Raw genomic sequence first — 22,916 nt, forward strand, 5'->3', positions numbered from 1 at the left:
AGTTTTTTGAAAACCGAAAAATTACGCAAGAGTTAAGAGTAAATAATCGAAGTAAATATTATTTTTCGGTTTTCAGAACAAAGAGTACATGAAATCGGAGTTCTCAAACAAGAATTTTTCGATGCCAAATGCCTTTAAAATGCTGAATCGTCAAGTTCTCCTTTTATCTAGTTATTTTTGTCTGAAACCGACTTTCTGGGACTTACTTTTTTCGGAACAAGATGCAGGATATATAGTTTTGTAGGAAACTTTGTTGAAAAAGGTTTCTAAAACTGCTCCCAACTTTTCTCGCTATTTTAATGCATGATAGGTGGTTCAGTTATTTTTCACTAGGGTGGCCCCAAATAATAAGAATAAAAAGACATAAAACTTCCACGAACTGGCGAATGATTTTATTATGATCACAATTATGTGCAAACTGACGCTATAGACGTGTGTGGCCTTGTGTTGTCCTGATGAATCTGTTATGTTGGCCAATTCTGGCCGTTTCTGGTCAATCGCTAGTTTCAAACAGTAGAGATTTGAATTTAGTGTGAAAGCAACTCATTCACAATTTCAGCGGCCTGGCTTGCATTTTCGCCTTTATCAATGAAAAACTGTAAGATGTACCGACTTTTTCTCGCTAAAGCTCGGTCGGATCTTGCTAAAGGATCGTACCCGTATCCAAACTTCGCCCCCATTACATTGACCTAAGAAACGAAAACAAAAACAAAATCATAACAGAAATTACGCTTTTTTCTGTGAGGCATTTATACCCATATAGATTTATTTCGGTCACGGAAGAGCATCAAAGTAAGAAACAAAATTGAAGGTTAACATTTCTACGTAAATCTCGCAACAGGAATTGTCTTTCCAATAATAATCCGTTTTCTTCAGCCCAAGTAATAACTTTATCGATTCCACATAGGCAAGTGGTCACTTCCTTGTTTGGTAGTATAACTATTGACAACAGCTGTCGTATTGCTTATGCTCGATGAGTTTAATGACTTTTGATTCACCCGATACTTCAGTAGAGCTGTTGCGTCTCAAAATATAAATAAAAACATAAATCGCACTCCCGATAGCCATTCGGCTGTAGTTCTGTGCGTATCGTATCTAAGGAATTTCTAGTAAATTTAGTTTATTTATTTCGTTATGTTGCACAAATCATCAATTTGAACGACTGTTTTACATATTCCAGGATAGGTAAACATTATATTTAAACAAAATATAATGTTTACCTCTTAATCTTAATCTTAGCGATTGATTCGCATAGAAATTACTTTTATGTTTGGGGGCAAAGTGGTCAGTGGTGAATAACGACTTAAAATCTTCTGTTTATTAAAGCTGATATACCTTATCACATTCTGCTCTTGAAGAGGTCCATTTTGTGGTCTTGACCCTGGAAAAATATGCCACACCAACTGAACCAAGCATCATTATGCGAAACGTTATGTGTTTCATACTTTTTTTTTTGTATGAAAGATTTAAAAAAATTAGACCAATATTTTTGTCCATTACAAATGCACACATCAATTATTTAGCTAGGAAAATACAAAATAAGAAACTTGTAGCTATAGAATGATGTATATTTTCTTCATTGTGTAGAGACGAATGAACTCTCAGAGTTTAAAGTCTCTCTAATTCATTACCTGTTACCTGTTCATTTTGTACTCATTCAACACAAAGTTACAGCTTTCCACTCACTGAAATTTCTCAATGTTGCAACTTGCTTTTTTGTCAAGTTTCAAAAAATTCATTCCAATGTCTCTCATATTCTAGTGAACCTAAGTCAAGTTTTGTAATATCCAATCAATGTAATATGATACTTTAGTGTACACTCCCGGTACACTCTCAACACCACAAGAGTTGAGTCCGTACGAAACAATTCCATGCTGAACAGCTCGTGCCTCTGTTCGTGAGTAATACTGCAGTGGTCCTCCTGAATCACCGGCGCAATTGTCCATCCTTTCCGTACCGCCCGCACAAAGTTGAGTATCATCATCCAGTGAAATGGCATCACTCAGTCGCGCTAACGTTGGACCACATTCACTGTTGGACACGATAGGTAGATTAACGAACTGCAGTACATTAGAGGTTCTATTTTCTTTTTCGGTATAGCCCCATCCAGTAATAATCATTTTTTCCGGTTCTGGATTATTCCGAAAGTTGCTGATTGGAAGACAAATTGTGTTCACATCTATCAGATGAGAAAAGAGAAAGTAGTAACAAATACAATACTGAACACAACCAACATGAATCTACATACTATTATTAATCAGAGCGGGAGAAACTAGTCTGATTAATGCAATATCATTTTTGCGCTTAGATGGACTGTATCGTTTGTGTTTAATAAATTCGGCAACCGCAATGTCCTGGGGATCCGGCGCGCAGTCTCTTTCATCTCCAAGCACAATACAGTCTTGAACTTTGGATAGATCGTGTTCACCCAAGCGTACAGAAATTCTGGAATACAGAAACATAGAAACAGTGATTGCTATTCAGTTTGGATAATTAAAATATGAAAATAATCATTACATTGCCGGTCGTCCACAATGGGCTGCCGTAAGAACATAACGCTTAGTAATGAGTGTTCCTCCACAACTGAATGAACCATCGTATGTTTGTAATAATGCCATCCAGGGATACCTATACAGGGGGGCATTTTTACCGAACGCCACCCGTTCCGAACTCGATTTTCCGCAGTTCTTCGTGTCTAGCATTGCCAATCCTGACTGTGGGCCGGTTTCTGAACAACAGATGCTATAAATCTGAAATAAATTATGAAATATATAAAATGGTGCTGTCTGAAGTTAGGAAGGGTTGAATTTGGGAAGTTGTTTTTTTTTCATTTTCAGCCCGTTTCTCAGTCGATTCAATCGACACTCATTTCACTTCATTCTGAACTTTTCCTAGGACATGAAGGTGTTTAAAGATATTTTGGCGAGCCATTTTCAGTGTCATCGCAAGTAGAACATTCAGAGCAGAGATGTGAGATATGTAGGTTAGGGTGCCAATGAAAATGGTCATCTCTAATTTCAAAAAGTTATCTCATAAAAAATATTCAGCACCTCGAAAAAGCACACTATGCAAAATATCATCTCAATCGGACTTAAGGGGGAGTGGCGCAAAGCGGTCAAATTTTGAGTTTTTTGAAAATCGGAAAATCACCCAAGTAAAGGGGAGTAAAGTTTCCGTCCGAAAAGTCGATTTTTGATAAAAAAATTGAGAACTGATAATTTGACGTGTCATGCAATTTTAAGACATTTGGCATCGAAAATTTTTTTTCAAAAACCTGATTTCCGTTTTTTTCAGTTTTTCAGTAAGGGGGGGCTGACATACAAATTCAACACAAATTTCTACATTACTCGGGAATTAATCAAAATACTATATAGTTTTATAGTAAAAGGTAAATTCAACGGGGTTGATAAGAAGATCAATCAATGAACAGTTCTGCGATTGGACCCATGAACATGCTCTCAGTAAGAAAACGTGATTGTTTGAAGGTATTGATAACAAAAAACAAATGTTGGGCGGGACGAAGTTTGCCGGATCAGCTAGTACATAATATTTTCAAAAAAAAAGATTCAGCCGCGGAGAGATAGATTTCCGTTCATTCCACCAAATAAAGGGTCACTTAGTCTCAGCAAATGTGATTCCGTTAAATGTTTATCTACAACTAGCTGACCCGGCAAACGTTGTTGAGAATATTTTGGTTGGTAAAAATAATGAATATATTTCAAGAGAGTTTGTATGTTATCGTTCAGATCTGTAAAATTGATCTAAATCAGTGGTTTTCAACCTTTTTTTGCTCGATTCCCCCCTTTGCGAACATTAAACCCAGTGCTTCACCCCTATCAATATGTTGTAAGAAAGTCTGTAGCATATCAGTAAAGTAATGTACGAATACAAACGAATTTCAAGTTATATTCGCAACAAATTTGGGTTTATGTTTGTATCTGATTACAAAAAAGGTATATAAAGTTTGGCAAGTCAACATGGTACCTTCGTCTGAACGATTTCCGCCAAAATCGTAATTCTTGAGAACGTTATTGAAAAACACACTATATCCACTATATCCACTCTGTTACAATGTTTTGTACCCATAAGCAGTATTGTAGGAAATCCAGATTCACATAAATTTTACGCAAAAGACAACTCGAAACGCTTATTCCGCATATCGGGATAAGAACCGATCATTTGTAGATCGATGAGTGTGTTCTGAATATGATTCGAAACTTTCGTCACTGCCAGTCGGAAGGCATTTCAAACCATGTCTAAATTTGTTCCTTGATATAAGGAAAATATGTTTCAAGTTTACCTTGTTGTAAAAAGTCTCGACAAATGCTGTACAATTTCCTTTTTTATGGTCTTCTGTACTGTTTTCTATTCCATCATCATTCACTGACGAAAGTCTTTCAAACAATGCGAAGTTGTTCAATTGAACATTATATTTTAGATTTGAAAAGGTTTGCCAAGGATCGCAAATTTAAGCGTATCCAATAAAGTTTTTGTGCCAATTTTTGCCAATCATTGTCTTCTTCAAAACGAAGTAAATGTGCAATATTCCCTTGCACAATTCTCCCTTTTAATGACCGAATTCCCCACTAGGGGGGAATTCCCCACCGGTTGAAAATCACTGATCTAAATGATGATTTTCAGAGCGAAACATATAAATGCGTACCTCTTATTTTCGGATTTTCCCTTCTTATTTGAAATATCCTATAAAGATATTCATAGTCAATTTTCAATTTTCTCGAATTTTTCCAATCAACTCAAATATTTTCCAAAGTACTCTATCGTTCTAATTTGGGTGAAGATAAACTCACAAAATGTATGGACGACGTAGATCTGATCAGCCGTTCTCTCGTGATGATGAGTTATACGTACGTGGGAAAAACTCTCTTTGATATATAAAGATAGATGTTGCAGCAGCTTTTGGATCATGTGAGGATCGAAGATTTCCGACCAATGCATCAAACTCCTCCCATACAGATGACAGCGCTTCATCACCAACGATTTGTCGTTATTTCGTAGGTGTGTATTCTATGGATGTCATTTTTAGCATCTTTATCAATGACTGGTGTGCATAGTTATCCCTAAAACCTTGCTGCTTGAAGCGAGGATCTAGCAGTATTTGTTAGTTAATTCGTCTGACTCAATATTTGTAGATCACTTTACCAGCTCCGAAAGAGAGCTTTTTTATAATCACTAGAACTGATTTCTCTTGATCCATATAATGTTGATCATGTCGAATTGCCCTTTTTATATCCCAAACACTTTTAAAATGTTTCGAATGGAATGTTTCAATGATTAACTGTATTATATTAGTCAAATCATTTCATTCGATCCATATGCGGCAATTGCATAAAAAAGTAATTGGCCATCTTGTAGTTGGATTTATCATAAATAACTGTGCTCTACTAATCAAGCCCTTTCATCTGATAAGCATATGATGGGGTTTTCGGAAGAAATGTAGTCTGCCATTTTGTATGTACATTTTTCACAAATAACTGTGTTCTACTGGTCAAGCCCTTTTATTTGATATCCATAATGATGGGGTTTTGGCGAAATTTGTTGTCTGCCATTTTGTAACGGCAGCCATCTTGGATTTCCATTCTACATAAATAACTGTGTCCTACTAGTCAAGTCCTTTCATTAGATACTCATATTTATGGGGTTTCGAGAAAATATGTAATCCGCCAAAATTTACAAACATACAAACAGCTGAATAAAACAGCAGCATGAAAAAATTATATTTCTTCCGTACTGCCGCAGGCCGCGGTTCGTCAGAACGAGCGTACGATCCACGGTTCTTTACCAATAAGCCGGCTCTTAAAAGAAACACGGTTTGTTTTGAACCGTGGTTCTCAAAATATTATCTCTTATCTCGAATTTTTTTTTTGTCAAAAATCGACACTCTAGGACTCTAGGATTTTTTTCATCTCTACTTTAAACCATACGTTTTGTCTCGTATTCCGAAAAAAATCCTAGAGTCCTAGAGTGTCGATTTTTGACAAAAAGAAAATTTCGAGATAAGAGATAAGTCGAGATAAGAAGATCTCGACGTTTCATGTAATTTGAAGACATTTGGCATCAACAATTTTTTCTCGAAAATCTCGATTTCCTTTACTCCCCCCATGGCTGATTTTTCGATTTTCAAAAAACTCAAACTTCGACCGCTCTGCGCCACTCTACCTCCAATTGACCAATTGAGCTCCAATTGAGCTCATATTTTGCATAGGGTGTTTTTTCGAGGTGGTGAACATTTTGTATAAAGTAACTTATGAAATTTTAGGGTCGATTTTATTCCATATATTTATTGGCATCCTAATGTAGGTACCGTTTTGTCTCATATTCCGAACAGTCTTAAATTTCGAACACTTCATTTTTAAATGTAAATTTACTATAATTCAATGTCATAAATAATTGAATAATAAAGGCCCTGACATTCTTTGGGGTATAGGCTACATTTTAACATCATTCACAGGTATCGATACAGCCTATAATTTATAATATTAAACATTTTCAAAAAAGTGACAATCAAAACCAAAGAAAAAATGTTATCGTTAGCAAACTACGTTAAAAACAAGCATTTTTCAATTTTTGTACTTGTTTCAACTATTTTGTTTGCCTTTTTTAATGTTAAGTGCTAGAAAAGGTATGAATCTACATTTATATTAAAATCATTTACAGGTAACGATACCGATATAGCCCCCTTGGTCCCGAAACCATGTAAACTATGAGAAACAAATACAATCAATAATTACAAAAGCAAAAACCAATTTTTTATGAGCATAATATTTTTCCAAAAAAAAACTAGCTAATTGACTTTAATTTGGTATATCGATCATATGAATCGGTCCAGTAGTTTAAAAGTTATGATTTTTTTTTAAATTGTATTTTTGCTGTTCGGAATTTGAGACAAAAGAGTTCGGAATATGAGTTAGTGACAAAATTGGGGTTCGGAATTTGAGACAAAAACGATTACACAGATTTTTAGTTTTTCACCATGAATACGTATTTGTAAATCAATTTTATTGTAGTCAAATCAAAAAGAAGGCTCTATTGTATCCAAAAATCAAATTGATTTCGCGAAAATGTACCATTTTGAGTAATGAGACACTGTTTAATGGCCATCAAAGCTTAAGTGTTCGGAATATGAGACAAAACGGTATACAGTCAATCAATCTAGTTTTCAATGCGTTGTGCAATGTTGAAATTTTCGTCTCTTCCTTTTCACCAAATTTCTTTTTCAGAGAGAAAGAGATGTGGGAAAATCTCTATCTGAATTTCAACAAGAGTATTTTTTCGTCTCTCATTCAGTACTGAAAACCAAACTTTACCAACGTTAGCCTGTTTAGACAGCGTCTAAAGGAAAAATTATACAAATATTAACCCGTCTCATGTCTAATTTCACGATGAAACCCAATGTTACCGCACGTTTTCGTGCAATGTTTTCACCTGTACTGAAGAAATGAACCCATTATCGGCTTCAGGAAGTCACTGAAAACGAAACCATTTTTTGGCTAATCATAGCTCGTGGAAAAATAAAAATCGGCATTGCGTTTCTCGCGAGAATCGAAGTGAGCGTATATTTTTTGATAACGCGTTTTACATTTCAATGCTGTTGAAAAACCGAGTTATTTCTTCTTTAATTTCCTCCAAATTTTGTGACTTATTAACATAGCAGCGGTCCTTCGCGTACCCCCGGTAATCGACGACGAGAAATGTTGAAATTCTTACCATAAGAGTACAAACTTTCAATAAGACTTCGGTTGCTCGAGTAATACGACGGCACTGAAAATACACGTTCTTGTAAATTGTACATCTTGACACTAAAAACCATACGATCAGACTGCACGAGTAGCCGAATATTATCGTCCTGAAGTGGGGAATGTAGTGTTACCATCGACGAAGCGAAAAAATTATTATAAGGTGTTTGACTATCAATCAAAATGTGTCGGATTTTGGGTACATTTGGATTTTTGGAAGCCAAAGAAAAAAAATCTCAACTTCGTCGGTGTTAAGTCAGAGGGGACCAAGTCGCACAATTGAAAGTTTCGAGTTATTGATTGCATTAGGTCAAGCATTTCATAAGCTACATACTACATTTATCAGATTTAAAAAATCACACGTGCACCAGGAATAACGTATCGAAATTGTTTTGAAAGCTCAACGAAAACCCCTAATAGCACCAAACTTCAAGCTCGTTTTTTTTCGAAATCATAAAAATGTCACATGGTCCGGTCTGACTTAACACCGACCAATTGTCATTCCGTATAGATGTTACTCACACATTAAATATATGTAAACACTATTTGAATTCCAGACAATTGAACTAAAAAATTAAAAGACTCTATTTTGACGTAGGACTACGTATTTGATTTCTATATAAATTTATATGAATACTAGCTGACCCGGCAAACTTCGTCTCGTCAAAAATGTATTTTTCGTTATAAAATCCACGTTTTATTACTATGCGCACGTTCATGGTCCAATCATAGAACTGTTCATGGATTGATTTTCTAATCTACCTTTTAAAATTTCTACCAAAACTCGTCATTATAATATCAGATTATTTTCAGACACAATTCTCGTTCAAGATTTTTCAACAACTTGCAAATAACATGTTTTTCCGTTACATGGAATAAATGTTTGAAACAAAAAATATGATAGAATAAAGGCAGCCCTAAATCGGCCAATTCCTCTCTCGAGTTTTGCTCTCATCAACACATTTGGCAATCCATTTTTATTTATATAGATTTAAGAAGATATAGGAGTGCGTTTTAGCATATTAAAATTCATTTCCACTTGCGGACAAAGAGCAATTTCGTTTCGTCGCAAACATCAAATGGACTAACAACGCTTGCCACTATGTAATTGTAGAACATATGAGAATTAAATTTTCCGAATTTTCCCATTTTCCTTCAGAGTTTTTCGCAAATTATCAATTGTTATGTTTGGTTGGTATATGAGTGGTTGAAATATGTGTAATATTTTTATGGAACCCCGCTCCACTCCAGAGGAGGGAGGGGTGTCATACCACCATAGAAAAATTTATCGTACCTGAAAACCCTCGCATTTGGCTCCATTTGCTTCATTAGTTCTCGAGTTATGCAGAAGTTTGTGTTTCATTCGTATGGCAGCTCTCTTGCCTTTAGAGAAGGGGTAGGTGTGTCGAATCACCATAGAAACTTTTATTGCTCCCTAAAACCTCCATATGCTCCCCCCTGAAACCACCACATTGCGTTTGAATGATTTTTTCTCGAGTAACGCAGTCCCCTTAGGAAGGGGGAGGAGTGTCAAACCACCAAACAAACATTTATTGCCCCCTAAAACTTCCGTATACCAAATTTGAATGAATCTCTAAATGATTTGGAAGCTTGTGAGAAGGAGAATCGATCACCCCATTCGACTCAAGAACAAGTGCGTGAGCGGTGTAAATAATGAGCTAATACCTCCAAAAAAACCTTTCTCGCATTCAAATATATCGAAGCTTGTGAAACCACTTTTTTATGAAGAAACCTGGTGAGCTGAGAATTCATTACTTGCTTGTGGAATTTTGATTTAAACAGCAAACTCCAGGCACTTGAAATCATTGAGATTCATCCAAAAGCAATAAAAGTGAGTGCACACGGATGGGGAAGACGGTAATAAAACTCACAGGCTTCACCTTTGTATTGCTAATCTAACTGTTTATTTTTATATTTATAGAATTGATTTACAGATTTGCACGTTCAAAACGTCTTTTTTGTACATTATTTTAAAAATTCGAACTTTGTACAGGCTAATCAGTGATCTTACTAGTTTGCTCTGGTAGCCCGGATTGGCGTACTTTGGTGCTTAATTGGCTTCGTATCACGGTTTTAGTTTCAGCAGTAGTTTTGCAGACACTACCTTTGGTATATTTTCTCTGTAATTGGTGACGATGAAAGATCGGGTTTTTATGCAAACGCAGATACATATTGTATTCGATCAGTTGTCAATTCAATTCGATCAATTGTTTCTGGTAACGTTCACTATTATCATCATCATCAGATTACACCTCGCTGAACATAGAAAAGACACAGGAATCTTACATACGGACGGAACACACAGGAAAACATATTGATTTTTTTTACTTTCCAAGAACACTTGCGAATTTTTTTTCATAACGCGATGAGACTTCATCTCAAAACAAGTTATCTCATTGGGTTTGACAAACCCTCGGTTAATTGCCATACGATAGGCTTGAACCATGATTTGTCTCTCAGATGTGGCATCATTGATATAAGCAGTGTTGAAAAAAATCATCTTCGCTAAGCTCAAATGCATGATACGATCTTACCCATAATATTGACTGGGAGAAATTTGCTAGTATTATATCAGAGAGCATCAATTCGACTCCTAAACTTCCACCTCTCGAAGAATATGATTTCATTTCTAGTTTGATTTACCACACTGCCATTCAAGCTCAAACGGAACGTTTCCCTGGTGCAAAACTTCGCCGACGCCCTGGTGCTCCTTGGTGGGACAAAGAGTGCTCGGATGCTTATTTCAATAAATCCTCTGCTTTCAAAATTTTTCGCAAAAATGGCTCAATGGAAAATTTTGATAAGCATGAACTTTTGGAGACCAAATTCAAAAATCTTATTGGAGCGAAAGAACGCAGTTACTGGCGACAATGGTTTGTCAAGGAAAACATCTATGAGTACCCTGTGGAACACAGCCAGGTGTTTGCGAAACAAAAACCATACAAACGAAAACAAAGAGTATTCCGACCGATGAATTCTTGATTTTGCCAAAAAAGTATCTATGACTGAATTCTCACTTGCACTTCTTTCGTGCCATAATTCAGCTCCTGGTTCCGATGGAATCAAATTGTATCTTTTGAAGAACCTTCCAAACGTCGCTAAGAAACGTTTATTAAGGTTATTTAATAAGTTCATTGAGCAAAATATTGTCCCTATCGAGTGGAGACAAGTGAGAGTAATAGCCCTTCAAAAACCGAATAAGCCATCTTCCCACCATAACTCATACAGACCAATAGCCATGCTATCTTGCATCCATAAGTTATTGGAAAAAATGATACTCCGACGTTTAGACGAATGGGTTGAAGAGAATAACTTTTTATCAGATACGCAGTTCGGTTTCCGCAAAAGCAAAGGGACAAATGATTGTCTCGCGTTACTTGCTTCCGAAATTCAGACGACCTTTGGTAATAAAAAACAGATGGCTTCTGTTCTCTCAGACATTAAAGGGGCGTTTGACTCAGTATCTATAAGAATTTTGTCCGATAAACTTCACAACCATGGATTTTCACCAATTTTAAACAACTTTTTGTTTAATCTGTTATCCGAAAAGCACATGCACTTTTCTTATGGAAATTGTGCCGTTTCTAGGACTAACATAGGTCTCCCTCAAGGTTCTTGCTTAAGTCCTCTTCTGTATAATTTCTATATTAATGATATAGATGATCATCTTGCAGATGGATGTACTTTGAGGCAACTGGCAGATGAAAGTGTTGGATCCATATCAGGTACTAGAACTATTGATTTGCAAAGACCGCTGCAAATTTCCTTAAATAATTTATCTACATGGGCTGTGAAGCTAGGTATTGAATTTTCAACTGAGAAAACAGAAATGGTTGTATTTTCTAGGAAGCACCAACCTCCCGAACTTCTGCTTCAATTGTTCAACAAAACCATCGCTCAATCCACAAGCTTCAAATATCTTGGAGTTTGGTTTGATGCTAAATGTACATGGGGAAAACATATTGCGTATCTGAATAAAAAATGTCAACAGAGAACAAATTTTCTCCGGACAGTTATTGGAACATGGTGGGGTGCTCATCCAGAAGACCTAATACGGCTGTACAAAACTACAATACTGTCAGTCATGGAATATGGTTCATTTTGTTTCCGTTCTGCTGCTAAAACCCACATCATTAAACTGGAGAGGATACAGTATCGTTGCTTGCGTTTAGCCTTAGGGTGCATGCAATCAACACACAACATGAGCCTTGCAGTCTTGGCAGGTGTTTTACCATTGCAGGTTCGGTTTTGGGAACTGTCCTATCGCTTCTTAATCCGAAGCGAAATCATGAACCCATTAGTAATTGAGAATTGTAAAAAGCTTCTCGAATTGAACCAGTCGTCGAGATCCATGGATCTGTACTCTCATTACATTTCTCAAGAAATAAAACCTTCAGCAGACATCTTCAATAATGTTAGCTTTCCGAACTTTTGCAGATCTTCCGTTGATTTCGATCTTTCTATGAAGGACGAAACTCGAGACATTTCAGATCATCTTCGATCATCGTTAATCCCTAATATTTTCGCTTCAAAATATAACCATATCCATTCTTCAAGAATGTTTTTCACTGATGGTTCAAGAATCAACGGATCCACTGGTTTTGGTATCTTTAATGAACATTACACTAGCTTCCATAAACTTGAAGACCCTTGTTCAGTGTATGTTGCCGAACTGGCTGCAATATATCACTATTTTATTTTCTCGGATAGTCTTAGCAGTATACAAGCCATTCAATCCTTGAAATAACAGACGAAAGCATCATATTTTCTTATCGAAATAAGGAATGCATTGTTGGACATAAAGGGGGCCTTTGATTCTGTTTCAATAGAGGTTTTGTCAGACAAATTACAATCTCGGGGTCTGCCGCCTCTATTGAATAATATGTTATATAACTTGCTTTGTGAGAAACATTTGAACTTTTCTCACGGAGATTCGGCAGTAAGTCGGGTCTCTTACATGGGACTCCCCCAGGGCTCATGTTTAAGCCCCCTTTTGTACAACTTCTACGTAAGCGACATTGACAATTGCCTTACACAAAATTGCAGCCTAAGACAACTTGCAAATGATGGAGTGGTGTCTGTCGTAGGATCAAACGAATCCGACCTGCAAGGACCCTTACAAGATACTTTGAACAATTTTTCAACCTGGGCCATTGGGCTAGGGATCGAATTCTCCACGGAGAAAACAGAGATGGTGGTTTTTTCTAGGAAGCATAAACCAGCAAAACCAAAGCTTCAACTTTTGGGTAAACCGATCACTCATGCTATGTCATTCAAGTATCTTGGGGTCTGGTTCGACTCTAAATGTACTTGGGGGGCCCATATTAGGTATCTGAGTAAAAAATGTCAACAAAGAATAAACTTTCTCCGTACAATTACCGGCACCTGGTGGGGAGCCCATCCCGAAGATCTTATAATGTTGTATCGAACAACTATTCTCTCAGTGATGGAGTATGGCAGTTTCTGTTTTCAATCAGCTGCCAAAACACACCTCATTAAACTCGAGCGAATTCAGTATCTTTGTCTCCGTATCGCGTTGGGATGTATGCCCTCAACGCATACCATGAGTCTCGAGGTTTTGGCAGGCCTACTCCCACTAAAAGATCGCTTCAATTTATTATCTCTTCGGTTCCTCATCCGGTGTAAGGTTATGAACCCATTGGTGATCGGAAATTTTGAGCAGCTGATCGAGCTAAATTTTCATTCTGGATTCATGAGCTCATATCATGAATTCGTCTCCATGCAGGTTAATCCTTCTTCGTATATTCCCAACCGTGTTTGTTTTCTTGACTACATCAATTCCTCTGTGCATTTTGATCTGTCCATGAAGCAGGATATCCATGGAACATCAGACTATCTTCGATCGAGGATCGTTCCAACGATCTTCGATGCAAAGTATGGGGATATCAATTGTGATAATATGTACTTTACTGATGGGTCCTCTATGAATGAGTCCACAGGATTTGGAGTGTTCAACGAATTTTTTAGCATCTCACACAGTTTTCAGAATCCTTGCTCAGTGTATATTGCTGAATTGGCAGCGATACACTGGGCGCTGGACAGCGTCGCCTCACGACCTGTTGAACACTATTACATTGGAACGGATAGTCTTAGCTCTGTCGAAGCTTTCCGTTCAGTGAGGCCGGAAAAGCACTCGCCGTACTTCCTTGAGAGAATACGAGAAATTTTGAGTGCTCTATCCAGACGCTGTTATGTCATTAAAGGGTGTGTCACATCAAATTGCATCACGGAAAAAACGCTGTAGAAATTCGCCCAGTAGACCGATCCTTTTGAAAATTTTAGACAGTAAAATAAAAACTATTAAACAACTTTTGGCATTTTCTTTTTATTCATACTTCGAGCCCAAGCCCGTATGCTCGCACCTTCCTCTTTACCCCGTCCATAAGGTTCTGTACAACGTCAGGTTGTAGTTTTTTTTGAACAGAAATCCATTTTCTCTTGAAGTCCGCCTCCGATTTGACAACTTTTGGATTCTTCCGGAGGGCCTGCTTCATAATCGCCCAATATTTCTTTATTGGGCGAAGCTCCGGCGCGTTGGGCGGGTTCATTTCCTTTGGCACGAAGGTGAACCCATTGGCTTCGTACCACTCCAACACGTCCTTTGAATAGTGGCACGAAGCGAGATCCGGCCAGAAGATGGTCGGGCCCTCGTGCTGCTTCAATAGTGGTAGTAAGCGCTTCTGTAGGCACTCCTTAAGGTAAACCTGCCCGTTTACCGTGCCGGTCATCACGAAGGGGGCGCTCCGCTTTCCGCAAGAGCAGATCGCTTGCCACACCATGTACTTTTTGGCAAACTTGGATAGTTTTTGCTTGCGAATCTCCTCCGGAACGCTGAATTTGTCCTCTGCGGAGAAGAAACAGGCCCGGCAGCTGACGAAAGTCCGCTTTGACGTAGGTTGCGTCGTCTATTACCAGGCAATGCGGCTTCGTCAGCATTTCGGTGTACAGCTTCCGGGCTCGCGTCTTCCCCACCATGTTTAGACTTTCGTCGCGGTTAGAGCCTTCTGTACCTTGTATGTACGCAGGCCGTCCCGCTACTTGGTCCGCTGGACGAATGAACTTGACAAATTCAGCTTATTGGCGACATCCCGGACCGAACTTCTCGGATCACGTCTAAACTGCTTAACTACGCGCTTGTGATCTTTTTCACTGACGGAGCATCCATTTTTGCCGTTCTTCACCTTCCGGTCGATGGTTAGGTTCTCGAAGTATCGTTTTAGTATTCTGCTGACCGTGGATTGGACGACTCCCAGCATCTTACCGATGTCCCGATGTGACAACTCCGGATTCTCGAAATGAGTGCGCAGGATTAATTCACGACGCTCTTTTTCGTTCGACAACATTTCTCAAAATTTACGAAAAATTGACAGTGTAGCATGGCCAACGTGATCTATACACTCTTATCTGATTATAAGCAAAAGCTGAAGATATAGTTCCTAAAAATTAAATTTCTACAGCGTTTTTTCCGTGATGCAATTTGATGTGACACACCCTTTACCTTTGTCTGGGTCCCTTCACATTGCTCAATTCCGGGTAATGAGAGGGCTGACTCATTAGCAAAGGTAGGTGCAATTGAAGGCGATATTTATCAGCGTCAAATCGCCTTCAATGAATTTTATTCTTTAGTCCGCAAAAATACCATAGTTAACTGGCAACGCAAATGGAACGAAGATGAATTGGGCCGGTGGCTCCACTCGATTATCCCTAAGGTTAGCCTCAAACCATGGTTCAAAAGTCTGGACTTGAGTCGGGACTTTATTCGCACCTTCTCCCGACTCATGTCCAATCACTGTTCGTTAGATGCGCTACTCTTTCGTATTAATCTTGCCGACAACAATCTTTGTGTTTGTGGCCAAGGTTACCACGACATCGAGCACGTTGTTTGGTCGTGCGAGCTGTATCTTGTCGCCAGATCGAATTTAGTAGTCACCCTTTGGGCCCGAGGAAGGCAGCCCATGATGCCGGTGAGAGACGTGTTGGCTCGGTTAGACCTTGATTACATGTCCCAAATATATGTATTCCTTAAAGCTATCGATCTTCGTGTGTGATTGTCCTTACACCCTTAGTTTTTCCTTTTCCTTTTCCTTTGTGAGAGATCGGATCCCTTCTTAAGAATAAGATGAAATGTAAATACATACTAGATATAAGATAGGTTTAAGAATTGAGTGTGATGAGTGTGATTGAGAGTGTGGGTGTGATCATTGTCAATATATCCTCAATATATCCTCCTTTTCCTGAAGAAAATATGTCACCCTTCTAAACTCGAGTCGACCGCGAGTAATCGGTTTCCTATATTATTAACATTAGAATTAAGGAAAAATGTTTATATACTAGTAACAATACAGTAAGGAGTTCGGCTCCTTTAAACCTATGTAACTGAGCCTGTAAAAATAAACGATTTAAATAAAAAAAAAAAAGGAATGCATTGAATTCTCTTGTTGATAAAAGTATTCGAATCACTTTCATTTGGATTCTTTCCCATTGCTCTATTCCTGGTAATGAGAATGCGGATACACTCGCAAAGATGGGCAGTATGCAGGGCACAGTTTTTGAAAGACAAATAGCGTATCGGGAATTCTTCTCCATTTCCCGACAGCAGTCAGTCACCAGTTGGCAAAACCAATGGAACAGAGATGAGCTTGGGAGATGGCTATACTCTATTATCCCCAAAGTTTCAACGAAGGCCTGGTTTGAAGGGTTAGGTCTTGACAGAAATTTTATTGAAACTATGTCCAGATTGATGTCCAATCATTCTGCGCTAAATGCGCATCTCTTCCGCATAGGTCTTGCTACTAACAATTTATGCAATTATGGTCAAGGATATCATGACATCGAGCACGTTGTTTGGTCATGTAATGAATTTTGCAATGAAAGAATAAAACTGGTTGCCGATTTAGAGGCTCAAGGAGTACACTAACGCATGCCAGTTCGCGATATCTTAGCTACTCGCGACCCTAATTTTATGTTCCTCATATATGTCTTCCTAAGAAGCGCTAATGTTATTATTTAGGTCGCATCTCTTACTCCCACTGTCCATTCTCCTTTCCTTTCCTATTACACAAGCAGAACTTAGTACCCGTTGAGATAAGATCATTACACGAGCTATTAACATAACACGGAGGCACTCACTACCAAAGGATACCGTTGCTACATCAACTGGCGATGTAGTTGTTACGACCCACCACAAGCACTGTTCAAGACAAGGATAATACCGACGAGGCAACAAAGGAATAATTTTTTTTATAATGCACTGTAGTTGCACTGTAGTTTTAGCTAATTAGACTTAAGTTAATAATTATGTAGTTATAATATATTCAAATAGTTTTAAAATGTATTGCTTGATGGTGGCTCTTTATCCACTTGAGACTAATTAAATCAATAAAGGAAAAAAAACTCAAAGGCATAGATTTTCGGGCTAGGTTGCATCGGAAATCTATATATTCCAAACGAAAATTTAAATGACAGATCCAGACAACCATGAATATGAACTTTTTCCACCCAGTGTTTTTTTTTATTTTTGAATTTTGACACAAAATCAACGCCAGAACGAATATCGTTTCGAATGTGATGAATATCAAATTGTTGCTTTTGATATTCACAGTATAAATAACATCGATGTTATGAACCCCACTCAATGCCGCATTAATTCATTATAGCAAATTTGTTTATGCATCAGCGATATGAACAAAATTAACTCGTTTGTTATTGTCATCAATATAATGAGGGCAGTGTGTTTCAAGCTGAAAAAAAGTCATTTACACTGAAATAAAATCATATTCGTTACTCGTGAATAATCGTTGATATTCTAAGACACTGGATATAAGATATTGCCCTCTGGTTGTGGGAAGTATCTTTCATCACTCAAACCGGATTTGTTTTTACTTCGATTCAGTTAATAAACGATAGAGAACATAAATAGGTATAATTGAAAAAATAGTTTTCTATTCGTTACGAAATTGGGATAAGCAATTAACTCTTCACAAGGCCGAAGAAACTAGGCAAGGGATCGACTTCAACTTCAGAGAAATAATTCCACGACCGGTTAACCCGAGAAAAACACTGTTTGACGCTACCTTGTAAAATCACTTTATTGCGCCCTTGGTTATGCAAAAATCAAAACAATGTTTGTAGTGCAGTAAGAAACACCATATATATAGACTTATAGACTTCCAAAGAAAAAATTGGAAATTTGAATTTTTCATCATATACACTAGTTATTTCATTTAAAAAACTGCATGATTTAACACAGTAGATCCTAAATAGTACGCATACAGTGAAAAACTTATCAACTTGTAGCATTTTAAACGAAATTAAACAGAAATTTAGAATCGCGGTTTTGTTACATAAAATGTCTCCCAAATTAATATCGTAAATGCCCAAAAAATAAATTGGAATATTGCTAGATGCCATTAGAAGTTTTTGGTTAAGTAAAATAATGAAATAATAATCCAAGTGCAGCGAAAAAAAAAATTTTGTTGGTGGCAATATACTACATGTGCTGAAAAGCCCCGTGATTTTTAATAATTTTTTGACGTAGAACTACGTCTTTCATTAAGGATGCCAAATCAGAAAACAGGTCACGTTTCTATGAAATAAAGTTAACGTTAATAACTATTTTTTCCGTGAACGGATTCTGGCGATTTACATACCAAATAAATCGAAAATTCCCCAAGATTTGTTTGATATGCTATACATTACAATCCCATAGTCTGTATATGGTTGAAATTGATGAAAACTGGAGGCATTCCCATTTCCTCATACATTTGTTCTGTCCATTTGTGTGCCTTCACGAACAGAGCTGTCAATAACGAGCAACTTATCAACAAGCAATGAAGGGGAAATCGTAAGATGTATAGTATACGTGAACAAAGGGAAAGAAGAAGAACGAAGGGGAATATTTACCTACAGTATAAACAGTGGATCTTGGTGAGGCAAACTTCATTCTTCACGAGGACACCAACTGGACAACATCGTTGCTGGGCCAGCTGGACGGCGAGGGATCGAATGGTTTTCTCAAGGCAATGGGGATGGAGGAGTAATATCAGGAAAGAGTAGAGTTTTCCAATGGCCTTTTTGAAGGCTAGAGACGAATGAACTGAAGAAGTTTAAAGTCTCTTTAATTCAACAAGGAAATAAAGGAAAGGCAAACTTACAGTATCGTTCTAGATACGAAACAATGAACATCGCTTGATCTTCCTTGTTTTGCGTCATCACATGTCTTCGTTTCGGACTGAGCTGTGGACGCGACCAAATTACTCACTCGTTGTTGTCTCTGGCATTACAATCATTGCATCAAACTGACGCCATTGCATTAAGGATCTGAGCTACACAATTGTGTGGGGAATCAACAAGCTAGGCTATCGTCAGTTCGCCAAAAAAAATAAATGTTCTGGAATTTTGTCAGTGATTTGGTTTCGCAAGACGGTAGGAAAACTTTCTCCACAAAGGATGACAGCTAAGCTAATCTAGACTGGGAATATTAACAGAAAGGGCTTCTGTTGAGAAGAGTGCGAAACAGAAATAAGTGTGTGTGTATAGTTGTTTCAAGCCATCGATATATGGATATTTGTGTGCGTACGTGCGTGCTTCATAACCCCGTACGTAAAAAAAGTGCATCTTCGTTACGCTGAAACCCCATTTGTAATGATAAATATATACAAGATTTTTCTATTGACGAATTTACGCAAAGCTGATGCTCATGCGACACCTACATTAGAGCTCAGAACCACTAAAGTGATGATGATTGTCTATTCTACGCACTTAACACATTAAGGACCGCCCGTTTTGGGGCAAACTTGTACGCTTCATTTGTTCGGATGCCACGAATGCGATCGTTTCCTTCGGTGTGGATGAGACGAAGGCGACCCATCGGTAGGCCTTGTTAGATTCTTGGCAGATCAAGGATTTAACCATCAAGTGTAGAAAACACGGGTTATTTCGTGATCCATACGTAACAGACGGAACGCGAAACACGAGAAAACTCGTGAGCGGTTCGCAATGTGTTAAAAGCAAGATTCGGTCGTGATTATTCATTTTATTTCTATTTAGATACATTTCAACCATTAAATGTCATCAGTATACGGCAAAAAAGTTAGAGTTTTATATAATGGTTTCAACACGCGATTTGACCAAAGTCATAGATAATCATCGAAAATTTTAAGTTTGATGCATACAGGTTTTTTTTTGGTATGACTTACGTAGCTTACATCTAGGCAAAGTATCAAGCTATTCTTCATAATATACATTTTACTTTGTGAAATGATGATTTTCTAACCTTTTCAGTGTAAAAAGAATACTTAAATCCGGGATTTTCGAAGGAAAAATCGTATTTTTCTAACACATTAGAACGAATTCCATACAAAAAAAAAACATCATCATTTTACTCGCTGCGACATCTGGTTGTCAATCTAATGTAAATTCGTCAATTACATTTTGGGTAATTAGTACAGCATCAACCGTAGCGTTGAACGTCATTTCTCGAAATGAGAGAGGTGGATTGTCTTATGTTGTCTGACTTGGCAAAGTATCACTATTTAAGTTCAACTAATCAGTGGTTGTTATTCAATCGTCTTTAATTTTCCACAGCTTCCACAACGATTTGATTCATCTAATGAAACGTTCGGCGAACGGCAAATAATTTTTCCTGGTAAATGTGTGAATTGGCTTCCAAAACCGTGCGATTCAATACCGTTGAACTATTTTTTGTTCGGATGTGTGAAATTTGTTGTCTGCGCCGATAAGCCGCAGACGACTGATGCCTTGGAAGACTAAATTCGCCACGATATCATTGATGCGAAACTTGCAAAAATTGGACTCATTCCTCCGAGCCACCCAAGATAGACATGTGTTGGAAACCATATTCAGATAAAAATGGCAAAGAATCACAATTCGAATAAAGCCATAATGACATAATGACATCCATTCATCTGTGTTTTATTTCAATTTAAAGTTCAGGGACTCTAAAACACCTTATTATTGCTGTAACAAATGTCCAAGAAATCAAACAAGCAGGATAAAAATAGCTACTGACACAAGTTAGTCTAGAATATTTTGCATATAAACGCAAACATTTTAATTTAATGTAAGTGATAATTTAACAATAATATCTCGCACCGTGTAATAGGATCTTGACTTTTGCATAATATACAGTGATTTGCCTCAAATTGGACATCTAGCTAATTGGACAGACTTGTAATGCGACACGAAGAATTAGACATTTGATCTTCTAATTGAACATTTTTGTAAACATGCTTTGTTTATACAACACGATGAATTTTTAGAAGTGTTTTGAACCATATTACTAGATTATGTATTTAGCTCTCTTTTACTAATTTATTTGTTAGATTTTCAATGATTTTACTGTTTTAACTTGTTTTTCACATTGTGTTGTGTTTGTTGATATGTCCAATTACAGGTCACAATCGCCTCTAATGCGACACTGAGTGGTGAATCGATATGTCAAATTAGAGGCAAATCACTGTACCTAAGTTTTTATGACATTTCAATTCATTACTGCGCCCACTTTTTGCTATGTTGTACTTACTCTACTGTTCCCTTGCTGTTTGACATTGCAAAGGCGGTTTTTGACCTCTTGTTTAATTGAGTCAGGCCATCGGTTGCTGGGGATTCCAACATATTGCTTAAATTCGTCACATTCATTAAACTGCACACACTTCTGCTGACTTCCGCATTGTCTCAGCTGTCCTGTGAAAAGTGGCGCAATGTGTTACTCAAAATTCCACGAGAACCACGCACGAACACGCTTACCAACGGCAAAGTTTACGCAAAGTGCACAGATGAACAATCTCAATCCTTCCATTGATCTTGGCAATTTGTTTTCTACTGTTTAGCAAATAATAATTGTTTGACCGGTTAGAACGATCGTCTGCTCTCGAGTATTGAAGACGGAGATCGGAGCAACTTTTAGCACGTCCGATCGCGGCAATGTATTAAGTAAGACTGATTTGGAACCACTTCTAGAAACTGGTTTTATTAAACAGCAATTATTCTGCACTGAGTGAGATAGCCGCTAAATTATTTTATTATCAGAAAAAACAGGCGCGTGGGTTTTGTCGGGAGCCGATTGATATATTGCGTGAAGATAGAAGATGGGAAAATAGTTGGTTTTTCGATTCAAGATTAAACAAGAACTCCACAGTATTTCGATACATTATAAAAACGATACATCGAATAATTTGGTAAATTTACAGTAGAAAGCGAAAAGAGCGGGAGCGCCACAGTGAATTGCTGAATATCAGATTATAGACATGTGAAAACATGGATTTTACCCATCGGATGTAATGCATATATGCATACAATTTGAAATGAAGCCTCAGTTGAAATTGTTAGCAGTTTACAGTTTTTCTGGGAAATTCATCCGTTCATTAACAATGCGTGTTTTATGTTTGGAACTTATACGTCTTTCTTTCCATATGTGTCTTATTGCCTCAAGTGAAATAATCAAGGGAATTTCTCACCGAGAAATAAATTTATCATCTAATCATAAAACTGGACAATGTTTTCACTATACATTTTCCTACTAAACATTAGCGATGTTTACTACATCTTAGTTGTCAAGTGGATCGTCCTAAGCAGTTGTAGATCGATGGAACTATAGCAATTTCATAATATTACACACGAGTAATCATCGAGTAATCGAGTGAAAATATTTGTATCATTACGTATCAAGGAAAATAAACACGAATGACTGAATGATTTGTAGCTATGATTCACATCGGATTCACATGCGGAACCACAGAGTATTTCCTGTCATTCAATATCATATTAATTTCTAGTTCAAATGCTTCAAGTATGTTTCTGAAGTTCAACAGGTCATCTAGTATTTTTCTAACAATCGCTGATTGAATTTTAAGAAGGGAAATCGTGGCGTGGCTGCAGGTGAACGTTTGGAAAAATGGTTCAAAAGATACATAAACATATGATACTATAACGATGAATGAACCGGTGATGGAAGAAAACAGTTTTGCACAAAAATAGGAAAAATGGAATTGAATCATCATGACAATTAAAAGACAACATTTGCGAAAAAGCCCATGTTTGGAATAATAATTTGTGGTCTATGAGATATAAAATCCACCGAGCCTAATTAAATAAATTTGA

At 37.4% G+C, this 22,916-nt stretch overlaps 1 protein-coding gene across 1 annotated transcript; it reads right to left on the bottom strand.

Annotated features, from left to right (window-relative positions):
* Positions 1-1,547: 1,547 nt before the first annotated feature.
* Positions 1,548-21,761, bottom strand: LOC129776198 (phenoloxidase-activating factor 3-like). The gene is made up of 5 exons (XM_055781699.1): positions 21,564-21,761; positions 21,340-21,500; positions 2,518-2,750; positions 2,249-2,445; positions 1,548-2,179 (listed from the first exon to the last, which is right to left on the bottom strand). The coding sequence occupies exons 1-5, from the start codon at positions 21,613-21,615 to the stop codon at positions 1,767-1,769; spliced, it is 1,056 nt and encodes a 351-aa protein (XP_055637674.1). The 5' UTR covers positions 21,616-21,761; the 3' UTR covers positions 1,548-1,766.
* Positions 21,762-22,916: the final 1,155 nt, after the last annotated feature.

This window comes from Toxorhynchites rutilus, chromosome 3, assembly GCF_029784135.1.
Source record: "Toxorhynchites rutilus septentrionalis strain SRP chromosome 3, ASM2978413v1, whole genome shotgun sequence".
Taxonomy (NCBI): Eukaryota; Metazoa; Arthropoda; class Insecta; order Diptera; family Culicidae; genus Toxorhynchites; species Toxorhynchites rutilus.

What these genes read in the sequence shown, in the direction of transcription:
- LOC129776198 (XM_055781699.1), bottom strand. Translation starts at nt 21,615, where the DNA reads ATGGAAGGATTGAGATTGTTCATCTGTGCACTTTGCGTAAACTTTGCC. An exon ending in AACAGCAAGGGAACAGTAGA is followed by an intron (nt 2,751 to 21,339) that starts GTAAGTACAACA and finishes AATTTATTTCAG; the next exon opens with ATTTATAGCATCTGTTGTTC. An exon ending in TCCCGCTCTGATTAATAATA is followed by an intron (nt 2,180 to 2,248) that starts GTATGTAGATTC and finishes CTCATCTGATAG; the next exon opens with ATGTGAACACAATTTGTCTT.